The sequence below is a fragment of the Stegodyphus dumicola genome, chromosome 6 (genome assembly GCF_044657685.1).
Source record: "Stegodyphus dumicola isolate Sdum_Otavi_A_Nest chromosome 6, ASM4465768v1".
Classification (NCBI taxonomy): Eukaryota; Metazoa; Arthropoda; class Arachnida; order Araneae; family Eresidae; genus Stegodyphus; species Stegodyphus dumicola.
The window spans coordinates 211,493,272-211,512,151 of NC_140773.1; the positions used below are offsets into that span (position 1 = coordinate 211,493,272).

At 31.4% G+C, this 18,880-nt stretch overlaps 1 protein-coding gene across 3 annotated transcripts in view; it reads right to left on the reverse strand.

The window, feature by feature from the left end:
* The window catches only part of LOC118198920 (double-stranded RNA-binding protein Staufen homolog 2-like), a 64,983-nt gene that overhangs the window by 5,723 nt on the left and 40,380 nt on the right, over nucleotides 1-18,880 (reverse strand). For 2 of the 3 annotated variants that reach the window (XM_085819470.1, XM_085819469.1), the window contains exons 6-10: nucleotides 15,370-15,519; nucleotides 12,901-12,961; nucleotides 12,684-12,803; nucleotides 7,330-7,419; nucleotides 3,012-3,154 (exon numbers count right to left, since the gene is read on the reverse strand). In XM_085819470.1, the coding sequence (XP_085675596.1) occupies nucleotides 3,012-3,154; nucleotides 7,330-7,419; nucleotides 12,684-12,803; nucleotides 12,901-12,961; nucleotides 15,370-15,519 (564 nt within the window). The remainder of the gene's footprint in view (nucleotides 1-3,011; nucleotides 3,155-7,329; nucleotides 7,420-12,683; nucleotides 12,804-12,900; nucleotides 12,962-15,369; nucleotides 15,520-18,880) is intronic. The other variant, XM_085819471.1, reaches the window with a different exon arrangement.

Here is an 18,880-nt window from a genome sequence, read left to right on the forward strand (position 1 = left end):
AGCATTACTTATAACCTCAGAATGCTTTGCTTTAATCCTGAGCAGCGATTAGGCAGAAGTCTACAATGGGAATACTGCAGCGGAAATTCAGATGCCCTGAAAGGAGTTGTGCTTTCATTGAAAATCAGAAATTTAAAGGCCTACTGTCATTTTGCTCCAATTAAGTTTAATTTGTTAATAAATTTCTGGCATAATTACATAGATAGATATACAGATATAAGTCTACCAGAAAGCGCTGTCTGATACTGTTATTTTAAGTATCAACATGTATGCACATGCTCACTTCAGACATATATGTCAGTTAAGTGAAACAAAAGTATCTCATATTATTATTGAAACGCAACTGTGTAAACTTGGATACCAATGAAGTTCATTTACAGCACTGTATTTTGAACAAATTCCAATAAGGAAGAAATGCTACAGAAGCATGTCAAAATTTATTGAAAATGCAGTTTCGAACACAATGTCCAGGAGAATGTTTAAAAATTTTGAAGCAGGTGATTTCGACCTTGATGATTAAGTCAAACTCTGGGCTGCCATCTTTAATCGACTACATTGTCGTCAACAGCATGATAGCAAGAGATTCTATTTTGGCAACATCAGAGATTGCAGAAAAGCTTAACTCAAATCAATAAAAAATTCTGGACTATACTTATAAACTAGGATTGTTTTATAAATACTCCAAAAGGGTTGCTTCATGAGTTAAGTAGAAAAATTTTGCATGGTTGAATAGTAATATGTAGTCTCTGCTTGCTCAGAACAAAAACAAACCCTTCTTGGACCAGATGACTTGCAATGAAAAGTAGATTGTCTACAGTACTATACTTAGAGTATACTGTGAGCTCGGAAAACCTGCCACCTTCATCTTTAAACAAAGTTTGAGCTCAAATAAGAGAATACTGGGTTACATGATGGGACGTCCAAGGACCAATACATATGAGCTTTTGAAACCCAACAAAAGCTAAATTTGGAAAGATACTATCAGCAAATGAACAATTTAGATAAAGCAGTCAAAGGAACAACGCCCATGATGTTTAATAGAAAGCATATTATACTGCATCATTATAACGACACACTACATGCTGCTTTGCTGAGCCAAGCTGAAAAATTCTGCCACATACACAATACCCCCCAAACCTACATAACTCTCAGATTGTCACCTGTTTCTCTCCTTGCAAAATTTTCTTAAGGTGAAAAAATGCAAAACTGAAGCAGATGTCGATAGAGTTCTTGCCTCTAAGGACACAACATTTTCCAAAAATGATATTCAAAAATTACCATCCCGCTGGTAAGAGGTCATAAGTAGTGACAGAAATTATACTGTACAATAAATATTAAAGCTATAAAAAAAAGTATATTCTTTTGCTTCCCAAACAGATAGAATTTTCGGATAAACCTTGCATACATATCATGTAGTTACAAGCAATTTTATATTACATTATTCAGGTCAATACACAATTCAAATATGGCTGATAAGTTTTAATGGAAGCAACCAATTGTTTACATATGTTTTGCATGAAAATTTTTAAACAAGATTTAGCTACCATATCTTAATGAACTATATTTTCAATTACCCCTAAGAAGTGTAAACTATTTCAAAAAGACTAGAAATATAAATTTGATCAAAATAAAAAATAAATTAGGAATAATATTTGCAATTAATATGAATGGTTAATTTATAAATGAAATCAGTACAATACAAAAGATATCAAAAATTAAACTTCTATACAATACCCCCAAACAGCATCGTAATTCATACCATAATGGAAGTTGTGTATTTCCATAAATACAATATTAAAATATGGAGTATCATATGGTGCAATTAATTTTCACCAACAAATAAATGATAAATAAATATCTGCATAATTAATAATTCACTGCATAAAATTTGATACGAACAGCTAAAATTTCACAATAATTACCTATGATAAAGATTATAAATACAGTTAACACCCCTCAACACAAAATTACTTAAGGTGAACACTCGGTTAACACGAATTAGTCCTAGCAATGAAGTATACTATTTTACAGTATATCTATATAGTGTGTGTATATATATATATATATATATATATATATATATATATATATGGTTAATGTGTAAAAAAATTATTCCAAAAATAAAAATTTCAGTGCCCAGTTAACACAACCTCTTGATTTTTCGGTCTCTTAAGATTCAGGTTAACAAGGGTTACCGCATCTTTTTTTCTTCTTTTGCACTGTTTCTCCCACATACACAGCAATGTTTTAGATTACAAAAAAAAAAAAAAAAAAAAAAAAAAAAAACAAATGGCACTATGCACTTTGTATTTTACATGTACTACACACTGATCTATTTCTGCTTTAAAAAATAAAAATAATAATAATAATAAAAGGGGGAAAAAAGAGTTTTACAAATTTAGCATCATACATGCCATTGCTTTCCCATTTACACAACAATCTGTTCTCATTTCAGAAAATATCAGAGAACTGCACAAATGTTGATCCATATGATTTGATCATTTTACTAAGTACAACTTTATGAAATGCATATTTTTACATTCTCTACTTATTGGGCAAAATGCCATATTTCTGAAGAAATGCAATACTTTTTTTATCATGTGGCAAACTCTACAGTCTTCTTATGATTCCTTACACACACACACACAAAAAAAAAAAAAAAAAAAATCACTCAATGGCACAAACATTAACGAACTCTAATCAAATACAGCAAAAGCGTGTGCATACTAGAGTTACCATATAAATATATTTTATACTGATGCCATGGGTTGGCTATTGCGGTGACATATTGCACTGCCTTGTGAATATTTTCTGGGGAAAGAGAGTGCAGATAATCAGAAAGTACCATTTGTTGCTTACTGTTAGAACAGGAAATTAAATTTCTTTTTAACCAATATTAGATAATAAGATTATCTCTGAAAGTTAGTTAATTTAATTACATTAAAAAATTGCATAGCATATATAAGGAGAAAGAAATTTGAAATAATAAATTTAGAGAATAAACTGCATACTTTTGGGAAATCTGTGAAATGAACAGGAAATCCCAAAACATCTGACATGTATAATAGTTTCTGCTTTGGTCTTACAAGGGGTGGTTGTGACATAAGAGGTTTCAGACTTGATTTCCTAATGGCCTCTGCATTTGGTGAAACACCTACAAAAATTTATTTAGGGGGAAATAATAATTAATAAATAAAAATTAAAAAATTACTGCAATAAAAAATTATATTGCGATCAAGTCCAATCATTAATATGTATTTCTTAATGGAATATATATCAGATATAATTTTCTAAAATAATTTTTAAATATATAAATACATGTTTTACATTTTAATTTTTTTTTAGTTCTTTAAGCCTGTAGAATGTTTTTACTCACCTTTTATATATCATGCACTACATACTGAGATTTATAGATAAAATGTTAATGAATTTTTAAAAACTTACATTTCAGAGAATTTCCAACATAGTAATACACTCAACACTGCAAAGCTTAAAATTAAGAAATTTTATTGCATAAATTTTTAATTATTGTTAAATCCACTAAATAGTATTACAATTTGGAATCCTGAAATATACAGATCTGCTAATGAACTCTCATCGTCAAGTGTCAGCATTATGCTAATGTTAACTTCTCCCAACTTGCACTTCTAACATACAAAAAATGCAGCTACAGTCAAAAGTCGTTAATTCGGACACCCATAATGCGGAATGATCTATAATCCGGACCTCAAAGCTACAAACTTTCTGCGCATGCGTTGCGTTCACGCATGCGCACAGGCATTTACAAGTGCGCGTACGACCTTTACGGCTGCGAATATGTTTGTGCGCATGCACGTTTAATGTGTAACGGACGGTATAAGCTAAGCTAAAATTATCTAATCTAGTTAATGTTGCAGATTGCGTTGTTCCTTAATCTTCGAATTGGATCCGGCTTATTATTTTTTGCAGACTGTTAGAGCAATTTCATAAAAGTAAGCTTGAACTTTCGATTATGTCAAATAGAATTTCCGATATATATTTACTAATATGTAATTTGTATCTACAAAGCGAAAGTATGTGTCGAAATCCGAAATCTGTTTATCAATTTCACGCCTCGGATTGGATGTTGATCTGTCAGCACTATCCTTATCTTCAGGGCAGATGTTTTTATTTTATTTGGCTTATAATTCCTTACTAAGTGTAGTATTTCATCTCGATGTACTCCGTCTTTGATATAATTTAAATCAAGTTCCTCATCATTATAATTCGCTTCCGATAGTGAAGAAAGTGACCCAGAGGTTATTGAAAACGAAAACATTTCGATTGACAAATTAGTCGGTATTCTCAACACAGCAATTATAGGACTTGAACAGCGGAACTTTGTAACTAAACAAGAAATTATATCTGTTTAATAGAATTAAAGAGAAAGTATTATCACATGAAATGAAGCAACTTACATTGAAAGAAATATTTAATAAAGTAAACAAATAAATATTAAGCTTTTTCTTTTTGTAAATTTTGATACCCTTTAGATCATCATTGTTCTTTATTTCATAAATTACGGTTTCATATTTTTAATTTTGTAATTTCTGCATGCCATCTTACCAGATTTGAACTGATGATCTATAATCCGGAAAAAATTGATAATCCGGAATCGCCGAAGTCCCGATGAGTAAGGATTAACGACTTCTGACTGTATTGGATTTTGTGACATTTGTGCAAAATGGAGCATTGCCCTACTGTTTTTCTATTATTCTTGACTTTCAACAAAAAATGAAGAATACATCAACATTTTTAATAATTATCCTCATATCCAGACCTAAAACTCTTAAAAATTTATGAGTCTACCTGAAATCGCAGGTACAGAAAACTTTTACATCAGTAAGAGCACAAAAAAAACTAAGAAATTCCAGTAAATGTGCTGTTTATGCTATCCATGCAGCTTATCTTTGGGCAGCGTCCAATAACACTGGGTGCCTCGTTCAGTATTTATTACAAGACTTCCCCCCCCTCCAAATTAGTTACTAAAGTCAAAAGTCATTAATTCGGACACCCATAATCCGGAATGATCTATAATCCGGACCTCAAAGCTACAAACTTTCTGCGCATGCAGCACGTTGATGCATGTGCGTAAGACCTTTACGGCTGCAAATATGCGTGTGCGCATGCGCGTTAAATGTATAACGGACGGTATAAGCTAAGCTAAAATTATCTAATTCAGTTAATGTTGCAGATTGCGTTGTTTCTTAATCTTCGAATTGGATCCGGTTTATTATTTTTTGCAGACCATTAGAGCAATTTCATAATAGTAAGCTTGAACTTTCGATTATGTCAAATAGAATTTCCGATATATATTTACTAATATGTAAAAGATCTACAAAGCGAAAGTATTTTTTGAAGTCAAAAGTGAAATTGCTGCAAAAAATGACCTAACCATTCCGAAATCTGTTTATCAATTTCACGCTGCTCTGTAGGGGGGGGGGCTGCGGCGCGCAATGAATTGGAAGTTGATCTGTCAGCACTATCCTTATCTTCAGGGAAGATGTTTTCATTTTATTTAGCTTATAATTCCTTACTAAATGTAGTATTTCATCTCGATGTACTCCGTGTTTGATATGATTTAAATTCCTCGTCATTATAATTTGCTTCCGCTAGTGAAGAAAGTGACACAGAGGTTATTGAAAACGAAAACATTTCGATTGACAAATTAGTCAGTATTCTCGACACAGCAATTATAGGACTTGAACAGCGGAACTTTGTAACTAAACAAGAAATTATGTCTGTTTATAGAATTAAAGAGAAAGTATTATCACATAAAACGAAGCAACTTAAACAACTTATATTGAAAGAAATGTTTAATAAAGTAAACAAATAAATAATAAGCTTTTTTTTTTTGTAAATTTTGATACCCTTTAGATCATCATTGGTCTTTATTTCATAAATTACGGTTTCATATTTTTAATTTTATAATTTCTGCATGCCATCTTACCAGATTTAAACTGATGATCTATAATCCGGAAAAATCGATAATCCGGAATCGCCGAAGTCCCGAAGAGTCTGGGTTAACGACTTTTGACTGTATCTAGAGCAGTATTTCCCACATGTCAGGTCATGATGCTGCACTGGATAATGAAAGTGAAATCCTGTAGATTTTGGGCAATTTTGTCATCAATAGTACCCACTTTAAGTACAAAAGGCAATTAAATTTCTAATGCTTTTTGTAAAAAAAGTCAAACAACTTCTTCAATACTTGTATTTTATAAAATATATACAGAAACTGATTAGATGTTGAACCAGATTTAAGAATTAAGCTGTCATTTTTTTCCTGACCTAAAAGTTCTAGTTAACAAGAAACAGCATCATACTTCCCATTGAAACTTTTTTATTGTTTTACATTTTTTTTTTTTTTTAACCCTCTCACTGCGTATCCCGTGATTTCCACGGGCAACATAGAAGTATGAAAATTTGTGCAATCCACGATTTCTGTGGGGATGCATATTTTTCGTTTATTTAACTGTGCAACCCGCTCTTTTCCCATTCATGGTGTCCATATTTTTTGGAAATATACAAACACATTTTGCACCATTTTACATGCTCTTTTCAAAGCTCAAACATGTCTGTAGTTCAACTCTCAATCAAATGAGACTAACTGCTTGACATTTTACTAGATATATATATCCCCCAATTCCATCAAGAAAGAAACTCGTAGACATTTTGCTGTTTGTTTCTAAAAAAAGAACAGAAAATGGCAAAAAAAATTCTCAAAGAAACACATATTTGGTGCAAAGATGGCGAGAGAGGATGCTTCAAGCCTTGTTTGAAAGTTTATCATATTACACTTCATTTCTAATAAATATTTTATATATTTTTTGTGTATTTTCATTAGTATATATGTTTAACCATTATATTTTATAAAATAAATCATAATTTAACCAAACTAATTTTCAAAATTTTTCTTTTATATGATTATTCTTCAGTTTAAATTTTCCAACAACCATTTTTTACGAGCTAATTCTATACTGAAAACAAAATCTTTTACAAAAACGTTTGGTATATTTTAACTCTAAAATATATGTAGATTTCAAATATGTAATTAAAAAATTATGCAACGAAAGGGTTAAGTATTGCTGTTACTTTCAATATACAGGAGAAAAAAATTTAACATTAAAATTTGAGAAACCCTGATCTAGAGAACATAATTATAATTAAAGTACATGTATACTAAAATTCTTTATTTTATTTATTTATTTATTTTTTTGCATCTAACCAAAAAAAAAAAAAAAATTGGAATTCTGAAAGCATAAAAGCAATGCCTACATTTATATGGGGGGTAGTCCAAAATACACGTACCAGTATCAAGAAGTTCCCTTGCTATGACTGAAACAGTTTGTATCATCTTATTAATACCCTGTATAGGACCACCAGGTGCTCTGTTCAGACCTGAAAAAAAGAGGGGGGGGGGAAACTTAAGTTTATGTAGGGCAGTTACACAATTTAACACTATTTTTTTTATTTTAAATCAAGCCTGAAATTACTACTCAGACACCCAAGTTTCCAAACACCCAAGTTTCCAAACACGTTTTTACAGGAAGGAACAGACTGGACTGGATTAGTTAATATGAATAGAGAAAAACATGGTTATGTTCCTACACAAATCTTTTCTTTTGAGGGTCTAAATGTAGATTATACTACCGGAAAATCCACAAAAACCTCATCCAACAAGTTTGTTCAATCACTTCAACATGAGAAAAAACAACAAGGAATGAAAACCAAAATTACTGATAACTGTAAAAAACGCTTTCACATTATTTTTTGCAGTTATCAACAATTTTGGTAACTGCAAAATTATTGATTGTAATTGCAATAATTTTTACATTATTTATTTTAATGCTTTTTATTTAGCCCATAAGGGATATTAATTTTGTTTTGGCATTTTGCATTTATTCACTATAAATGGCGAATCACTTTTTAAATTGCTCTACCAAATATTAAGAGTCCTGTATTATATTTAAAAAAATTAAATAAAGAAAAATCTGCATAAATGTATGTATGTTTCTCGCAATGTGATAAAAAAAAGGGTACCTACAGCCAACAAATTTTGAATAATGTATGTCTCCACCCGAATAGGGGCATCTGGAAGCCCATATTTGGAATTTGTTTTACATATTTCATATTCTATAAAGCATTTAGCAGTTTTTGATTAAGAAACTCAATGATTTCAAAGCAAAAAATGGCAACATAGTACGAAAAAAAAAATTTTATCTTCAGAGTGCTAGACTGTGTATCGGAAATTCTAACAATATGCTCTTTTAAATATTTTGTGATACTGCTGTTGAATTAAATCTTATGGTTCAAGTGCAAAGAACATGATATTTAATAAATAACGGTAAAATGCAAAATGCTAAAAAAGTCCCTTTGGGTGTAATATAAAATCTGAAAGATTTCAGACTACTTTTTTTTAATTTTTTTGTATTTTATTACATTACAAACAGTTTACCTGCCATTTCAATATTTTTGGCTAGCTACTGTTGATTTTCACTCTTCAAATTTTTCAATTAATATATGTTTTTTGTTCAATGTTAAAACAACTTTTTTGCACTAAGTACTTGCATGTTCTTTATTAATTTTTTTAGGTCTTATTTTAACACTCTGTCGGGCGCATTTGATCTGCTAGCCCCACCTCAAGCACTTTTGTTTGCTATGCCTCCTTCAAACGCCGTCACGCCTTTTCCATCTAGTTAGCTTCTCCTCTACCCTCACTGGCAGTCGTAAGGTCAGTTAGTGAATATATTTCTTTATTTCCAGTTGACAGATGAAATGATCTAATCGGCTCATTGCGCCTGATTACGTTACAATTTGACTAGTAAGTTTTCCGTGATTTTTTAATACGGTAACACATCTTTTGGTTTGCAATTTCATATGATAAAATATTTTATGATTATCTACAAAAATGAGTTTGTTTTGGGGCTCTGGCTTTTCAAACACACTGCACCTGATTATGCCATGAAAATCTGATGTGTACACCACGACTTCCTTGTACGGAATATAAAATTATACCCATTTTTTCTGCCTTTAAAGTTATTTCCTCAAATTTCATCAGAGATGTATTTCTCGATAAATTAATTCAGTTCTCACTTTGCAACAAGGCAAAAATACATAAAAACTCAAAATATCTATATCAAAAATTGAAAAATACAGAAAAACATAAAACTTCAAATACAGTTAAAACAATTTTAAAAACTTTTTTTTACAATTAAAATTATAATTTCTACGCAAAAACAAGCAATTAATTTGGGAAGAAGGCAGTTTTTTCGGTGCACAAAACTAAAAGTTAGTTTACTTTTGGTCTCACTCGCAAAAAGACACCGAAGGCATAGAAACTGACTTAATTTGTTGTGGGCTATGGTGAATCAATATATGGGATAATTTAATAACTTAAATGATAATTCCAGAATGGATTAAGCATAATTTAATTCACAATAATAAAAGAAGACGTTACTTTGTTGTTGCGAAGCTTAGTTTCTCTAGATTGGCAACAAATCCACTATTTTAAGTTTCAAATGTAAACAAATATGGCGGCAATGGTAAAAGTTAAGCTTAGCCACAATTAAACAACTTTTAAATTGTTGATAATTCTACAACTATAACATGCAGGTTAAAGAAGAGCATAAACCTTAATTGGAAGATAAGAACAACATAATTCAATTATTTTTAAAGCAAAAAGTGCACAATTTACCAACATATAATAATAAAAAAAACAGACCTCGCGGAGCCCAGTAACAGAGTGGGTAATATATATATTTATTTACATTTGATGCAGCCCATTTTGACCAAAAAGGAAGGAGCATAACGTCATACTATAGAAGTCCTATATATAAAATTTCAATGTTCAGAGGCTATTCAATTTTTTGTTTTGTGAGATATGTATGTACAGATGCCATGAAAAAAATCTCTTCAAAATCCATTTTAAATTAGTTTTATATATATATATTTGTGTATGTGTGTGTGTCCTTTATTCTGTCCTTATGTACAGATGTCATGCAGAAACACTGTTAAATTGCATTCAATAGAAGTCAAAATGGATATTTTCGTTGAAATATGATAACCGAAATTTTTCGAAATTACAATACTTCCTTTTTACTTCATGCAAGGAAGTACAAATGCTTTAATAATTTAAAATACTGTTTATTACTGATTTGTGAAACCCTGAAGACCTTTAAGAAATTCACAATTTATTGAAGGCATGAGATGAAGATGATGAGGATGTCAAAGATGAACATTCTGAAGTCGAATGCTATATTCATACAGAAGATGGTTAAGAGGGATCAGAGACAGACCAAGAGGGAAGCGAAGACGACAACATCAAAGAAAATACTGACTTTGATTTGGGACAAAGCCAGACCACAACACACCAGTAATTCTGGCTTCAATAGCAATGGTAATGTTTTGGTGCCCTACATTCCAAGAAAAAACAAAAAGGTCCTTCTTATATCATCATTGCATGATAACCAAGCTATTGATCTTCCTACTTTGAAAAACAGAAACCAGAAATGTTCAATTTCTACAATGAAACCAAGAGTAGATATTGTAGAAAAATTGTACGGTTCGTGTAATGTGCCTCGGAATGTAAAATGGTGGCCCATGGTAATCTTTTTATAATGTTAAACATTGCTTCAATCAGTTCTCATATCATACATGTTGGTAATGGGTACACAGCTCTTAAAAGAAGGTTGTTCATAAAACAACTGTCTAATGAACCTACACTTAGACAACTCTCTCAACGAAGTCTGAAGTCTATTGAGATGCCAGTACACTTACAACAAAAATTAAAGAGATATGCTTCCAACCAAGAACAAAAATCTCAAAATTATGACGAGTTATAGATGGCTCCAAAAAGATGCAAATGTGAAACATTCTATTTGGAGACTTATAAGAGAAGATTAAGCTAAAATGAGTGCAAAAATTTTCACACAGCAAACTGCCTCTTATATGCTGTTTTCATGTGTCCTCCATGCTATAAGACAGAAGTAGAAGAACAGGCATCTCCTAATGAATCAATTGAATGAGAGATATTACTTATATTCTAGTTTTAATTAAATTTAAATCTATAATTAGTCTTGTACAACTTTATAAACTATTTTTTAAATTTTGTTTAATATATATAGTTTTTTTTTCTTTTCTTTCATAAAAAATTGTTTCATTGCCCCTTAAGTATTTTTATAACTTGTGGAAGTTTAATAATAATGGATAGCATTTGATTTTTGTAAGAACAAAATTTTTATGTATGAAAGTTTAGTAAATCCAGAAGTAAATACTCATTGCATCTGAACGTGTCCCGAAACATATTGCGCCTGACGGAGTGTTAAATCAATTTTTAAAAGAATAAAAAGAAAACATGCACAATAGTCAAGGTAATCACTCATAACAATGCCTTCAACTATGTATGTGCGAAATGAAATGTATGAGGTAGTCATATGAAGACACAAATCATCAGTTTTTTATGCTCGGACTTGCACGAGTTTGTTTTTTATATAACACTGAGTTTGCATGTATGGGCACTGCCATACACAGATAATCTACAAACTGGTTAATTGAGAATATACTGTACTTAAGTTCAATTATAAATCAAATTTTTAGATTACCAGACTAATTTTTTTAGAAGCTCAGTGTTTGTTTACAATAAAGCAATCTTCTTTCTCAGTCATGCATTATCATACCTGTTCAGTCTATTTATTTCTATGTGTTTATACTCACAACAGTTTTTGCATTTAAACCATAAAATTCAACTCAACAGCAATATCACAAAATATTTAAAAGAGCATATCATTAGAATTTCCGATACACAGCAACGCACGCTGAAAATAACAATAAATAATAAAATAAATAAATAAATAATTCAATATTCAGGCTTCATGGTGCACATGTTCCTATGGAGAACTATGTTAAAATTTGGTAGTTCTAGGAGTCGCCGTTTATCCGCAATGTGAAGAACATAAGATTCTTCATTATTTAATAAGAGAGGTGAAAGCAAAATTTCCATTTGTTTCGAAATACAGCAATTATGAGTAAATAAATGTAAATATACTTGGAAATGTGCAGATAATGCTGCTTCTAATTTATTGATACTATCATCAACAGGCATAATAATTGCAGTGCATTTAGTGTATATGCAACAGTTATATAATAATATTTTATAATAATAAAATATACATAGCAGTCAAATGCAATATGCCAAAAGCAAAGCTGACAAAGCGGGATCACAGAAAAATGAAAGAAAATATAAATGTCTTTAAGATTAAACAATTGAGGAAAGTTGGAAGAGGAGAAATTTTATCTCAAACTGGATTAGATATCAACAAAAGATAGAAAGGATAACATGAAAAGACATTTTTAGGAAAAACTTTACCATGAATAAGAGGCACTGGCATTAAATATTAATATTCATTACATTTACTTTTCAATCCAGCAATATTAATTCAAAAGTATGATACTCTAAATATTTTCTGCAATTTAGACACATGTAAAACAATGTTATTTTTTATTATTCTACAGGTTTAGAAAGAATACATATTTGTACAGCAAATTGATGAGTAAAATGACACCACACACAATACAAAATACATGAAAATTATCAGCAAAATTAGAAGAAAAAATGTCAATACAATTGCAGATTTTAAAGTTAACTCTATTAATAAAAAACAGACCTGAATTTCCCATAGTGTAATTTTGAAGATTATTTTGATCGGAGAGAGAAGCATCTGGCATTAATAACAGTCCTGGTACAAGCTGCCGCCCAAGTTTACCTTCACTGTCCAGTTTCTCAACTAATTCATTAAAAAGGTGACAAATAACTAATTATTTAAAAATTTTTTATAAATTAATCATTCATCAAAATTTGCATAAAGCTCAAATTCTACATACCTTCATGTTCAGGATAAGATTTTCTTTTATCAGATTCTGGATTCTGATAAACATGACCACCCTGGCAGAAGAAAGGGAGGGAAATGTTAATATTTACATAAAAATATATTTGTGCAGAAAAGTATTTTTCACTCTTTGTGCAGGAAATATTGTAAGCAATATATTTTAATTTAAAGTGCTTTGCTTTTGAAGATTAAAAAAAATATTAATACTTGCATCTTACAGGAAACAGGAAACTGGCAGATGCTAAAAATGACCTTATCAGTTAATGTTTACCTTTCTATTACACCTTTTAAGATAACGAAAGCCTTAAAGTCTTAGTTCTCACATATTCGTTCCTTTGATGTGTTTGAAGTTTTATTTTTTATGGGTATCTGGGATTTGCCAAATAAAATGGAAATTATCAGGTTTCTTCAAAATTAAAGAATATTGCCAAAATGTTGAGAATGTTTTAATTTCCATACAATGAAATTACACAATATAGCAGAAAAAAAATTGCAAAAGAGCAAAACACTGAAAAGGACAGACAAATTATAAGAATTGGTTTGGTTTATTTTATTATGACAAAGCATACTAGGGCTATCTGCCCTAGTATGCTTTGTCTAGGATACTCGGGAGGGATGCCTTCGTGGAGGACTTTCTAAGGGAAACTGGCTCGTATCCACATTGCACATGGGGAAAACCACGAAAACACCCATGCAGCCAGCCCATTCGCGGGATTCGAACCTCGACCGAACTACCAGTATTCAGCGACTTTACTGTTGGACCTCTGGTGGGCCTTATAAAAATTGGTAGCTGGCCTGAAGGAAGCTAGATCTCAAATACAATCACACTAAAAAAATAAGCAACAAAAACCAAAAGAAAAGATAGGAATATACAAAAAGGGTATTAAAATATGCAATTTACATATGACGCTGCATCGCCAAATGCAAATAGGCACAACCAAAATTAACTTAAAATGGAATCTCACCAGTCACATCACAATGCCTTAAAAAGAGGGGGCATCTGGACCCACGCATCAGTTTGCAAGCAGCGATAGCTCCACGTAATCCGAAGATCCATGTAATTCGATAGTCAACACAGACAGCATGAGCTCAAGACACCATTTGCATAATGAAATGCATTGGAAGGCTGTCCGTATATTGCAAGGTAGTGTAAGACAATCCATTGTTTCAAGACAGCTGAATGTGCATCATAGTGTCATCAATAGGCCATAGAATCGTCACCAAAGAAATCAAAATCCTTGTAGAAAACATGGATCTGGACACCAGAAGATTACCACAATAGCAGAGGACTGCTTCCTGCTGCTATGTGCAAGACACCATAGATCACTAACAGCAGGATAGCTGGTGTCACATCTCTCTGCTACTGCAGGATGGTCTATATACCACCAAACTGCATGGTATCGACTGCATCGCATCGACTATACACCCTGTGGTTCGTGTTCCCTTCTCCCCATTGCATGTCCAATCCCGCTTGAATTGGGTTTGTTAACATTGCAGTTGGACACTAGAGCAGTGGCGTCACGTACTCACTCTTAAGGACGAGTGTCAATTTAACATCCAGAACGATTCCCAAAAGGCAATGATATCAAGAGAGCCACGGACATGTTAGTGGGCACCAAACGTAATGAAAAGAGACCACTACAGAGGAAGAGGCTTATTTCTTTGAGCTGGGACAGCAATGAAAGACCGCACCAACTTCAGATTCCTAGTGGTTCCGTCATAACTGTCCGATACCATAATGAAATTCTACACCATCTTGTGCATTCTTTTATCATTGCAAAGGATACCGACGTGATATTTATGGACAATAATGCTCGCCTGCATAGAGCTCAAGTGATGCGGAGACTGGAGAATGAAATCATTCAACTGCAGTTGCCTGCTAGATCACCAGACTTTAATTCCATAACCCATGTGTGGGGCATATTATTAGGATGATGGATAGCAGGTTGCAGTGCATTCTCTACAAGTTCCCAACATGCATTACTGCAGGAATGGGTTCAACAACAAGTGATCAATGACACTATTGCTAGCTTGCTTCACCGTGCATTTCAACTAAACAAAATTTCAGCTAAAGCATGCATTTCAGCTAAAGGGTATCATACCCATTATTAGCATGGCACATTCTTCCAACTCATTTGGTCTTTTTTATGCAATGGTCATAATATATGCATTTTTGTGCTTCTTTGCTTTATTGTTTGCTATGTGGTACCGTAATGTCACGCCAACCTCTTGAATCAATTTCAAGCATATACATTAAATAGTTTTTCTTTCATTTCATATTTTGCTGCTTACTTTTTTAGCAAGAATGTAATATTACAATAGTGCATTTAATTTATTGCCAGCCAGATCATTACCTTAATTGCCTCTTAATAAACCAAAGTAATCAATATTCAAATGGCTGCCAAAATTGTGCCTGCTTCTGTTTCCACTTTCAAGCAAAACACAAATACCAGTTATACCTTACCTCTATTCCAGGTGTTTTTACAGGAGGTTTTCCTGGAGGCATTATTGGCCGAGAATATCCCATTAATTGCAACATAGCTTCAGCAGCATTACGTTTTGCAGTTTTTTTGTTCGGACCAGTTCCATTTGTACTTAAATCACCCAGAGAGCACTGATATAATAAAAAAACATTTTGTAAGCAATTTGTAATGCAGATGAATCATGTATAAATAGAAAAATGTAACTTTCATCAATTTCTGCAAGTTCTCTCAATGTAACTGTCATCAAAGTCTACAAGCACTCTAAAATCAATGAATAATCAATATTTAATTGATATTACACATATTATTTGAGTTAAAAAGTACTTCATACTCGATTATTGTAGCATGACTTATATGAAACTTAACAATTATCTTAGCACTCAGTTTATTACTACGAACACTGCAAAGTGGGTGATGCAATCAGACTGGAATTTACCGCTGATTTTAGTTTCCTGTAAAAAACTTCAATTATGACAACGAAAGTGAAGTTTAACAAGTTAAATATAACTAAATGACAGAACAGATGGGAATATCAACTATGCAATGAAAGATTCACATCAATATACCTGCCAAAGTTTCTTACATAAGATGTATTTCAGGTAGTGATCATAATCAAACTTTTACTAAGACAAACATTATCTGATATTATAGCAGAATTGTGGTACACCTTGCACGAAAAAAACTACACATCTTCTTCTATTGGGCTGATCGACAAAATTTAACTTGCGTTTTCCATCTTTTGAAAGTGCAAACTTATGATATATCTTAGATTTTACATATAGCATCATTCTAACATAGATACTCTGACATAAAATTGGATTTTCTGAAATAACTATTTTTTTCCCATTTTTATTCTATGACTCAAATTATGCCAAAGTGCCAAGTTTTGTAAAAATTGCAGTAGTAATTTTTAAAAAATTAGTTCTCGAAATTTTACCTCCAGTGTTAATTGAAGCAAAGCCATTGTTTAAAAGTAAAACTACTGAACTATTTCTAAAAAAATTTAATTATTATATGTAAAATATATAAAAGCCATTGTTTAAAAGTAAAACTACTGAACTATTTCTAAAAAAATTTAATTATTATATGTAAAATATATAAATATATATTTTACATATAATAATTAAATTACTTTTACACTTTTACATATATAAATATATGTAAAAGTAGTGTTTTTCATTTTAACTTTCATATGGTTGAAAGTTAATGAAAAATATGAAACCATATAAAAGTTAAACTAGTCAAATAATTTTAAAACAAAGGTTTCTGAACTCAACAAGAGGATTTAAGAACGATGAGCCCAGCGTTATAAGAAAATCTTGCACATTAAAAATAATTTTTATTTCAATAAAAAATATGTTACTCGATTAACTGTAAACTCTTAAACACAGTTCATTTTAATTTACCATAATTATTTATATACAAAAACTTTCAATGAAGCAAATTTAAACAGCATTTAGAAACTTAATTTCACTGGAACACTTCTTTTGTGGGTTTTATACTGTTATGACATGTTGAATATTATTTCACCTAGATTAAGAAAAAGAAACACATAACATGTAAAATTTTATTATTTAGAAAAACTATCAAATTAAGGTTATTTTCTTCACCTCGAAATGCATTGTTTTCTCTATACGAATTTCATATTCTGACAACACAGGTATAGTGGTCACATAACTTGAGCAGATATTTCTTATAAACCTCGTGTGTTGGCTATCAAGTAGAAAAAATGCTTAATTATGGAGCTACGTTTTGGATATTTTTCCCTTATTGAATGAGTTCAAAAGTTTCTAATATCTTGTTTTCTAGCATGAAATGTTTCACCAGTTTTTAAGGTTCTTTCCTAAGAATAATTCATAAAGCAGAAGTTAGTAAGAACAAGTAAGGTATACTTCAAATTTGATCTCTAAGCTTTCTTAGGTATGGCTACCAAATAAATGTTTTCGAATTCAACATCAAATTTTAAACATAATTTTCTTTTAATTTGTGTCTCAACTTTTATTTTCAAAAAATATGCACATAATCCGAAGTTTTATATAACAAAAGTTAGTATAAGAGGAGTGTGATAAATTAAATTATCTGTACATTCAGTCACTATTAAAAACTAATTCTGTTTAGATTATGGGTCATCCATCAGGAGGAATAGCCCTAAGAGGAACTTCACAGTTTCAGAGAGTAATTTAGTCAACCTTTTCTTTACGTATTAAGTACTTATATTTAATTTATGAATATAAAAAAGCACTTTTATTCCAATTCTGGTATTTACCAACATGTTTTATTCTTGTTTAATTTACATTAAGAATAATCCATATTTAAACAAATGCATATGTACTTTTCAAGTTTTGGGAAGGAGAGGCTGAAGGATCGTTTAGCAATGGTGAAAAGGGCACACAAGGGAAAAACTGTTGAGAATCACTGGTCTAGACTGAGCCAACTTGAATTGAATATAGAATTTTATACTTTAACACTTTGCGGGCCGCACATTTATCAAAGCGCCATTATGCTGCCACCGGTTCACGCAGGTTCTACTGCTCGCCAATGGTGATATTTACATAATTTTTCGTTGGTATATAATTATTACTAAAGAAAGCACTAAAATAACTGTTACAGTAATTTTCTTCCAATTATATTTTTTAATTAGTACTAAAACGTTTTATTTAAAAAAATTAACTCTTAGGATCCATAGTTCTTTTTAGTATGATAATTCTGAAAACATTTTCCAACATGCAGAGAAACGTTGCAGGAAGAACACAAGTATGCAGTGGAACTTCTTTTCTTAGAGGCAGTGCAGACTTTACAGGCCCTTCGCGGGTTTTGAATTCTTCCATTACCACTAATACGTGTTATTCTATGTTTTCTCATGTCCATAGTAAGTCTGCCTGGTGGATCAAACCTCGGCGATCTTTTATCACATTGAGCAGCCGATCTTGATTGTTGCTCCTCTTCATTCCCATTAATCCATGCTAGTGCAAGGTTTAGTAAAAATTGTTTGAATCTAATAGGATTTTCAGAATTTTTGACGTATATCTGGAACGTGTTGAGTAATGCACAGTTTATGAGATATAAAACCTTTTTTTGCGAAGTATGGAATAACACGATAGGTATTGATCGATACCTTTCATAAATTTATTATACTCTTGTATGCAAATTGGTTTAATGCACTTCTTTTTGATTCTTTTACTCACACATTCGACCATGTCTGCTGAATGTATCGTAGAAATCATCATTATCAATTTTTTGGTCGAATTCCATTGACTTATTTTTCAATGTAGCAGATTTTAAACAATTTGGCACTCCTCTGCTTACTCTAATTGTGCCACAGATGTTTCTTTTATGCTTTAGTAACTCCTCTGCAACCTTTACACTATTGTAATAGTTGTCCATATACATCGTGCCATAAATTTAAATATGGCATAGCACGGACAATATTGTCACAATTAGCGATTTTCCTTGCACGCAAGATATTTCTAAATTGCATATATAACCAGATGT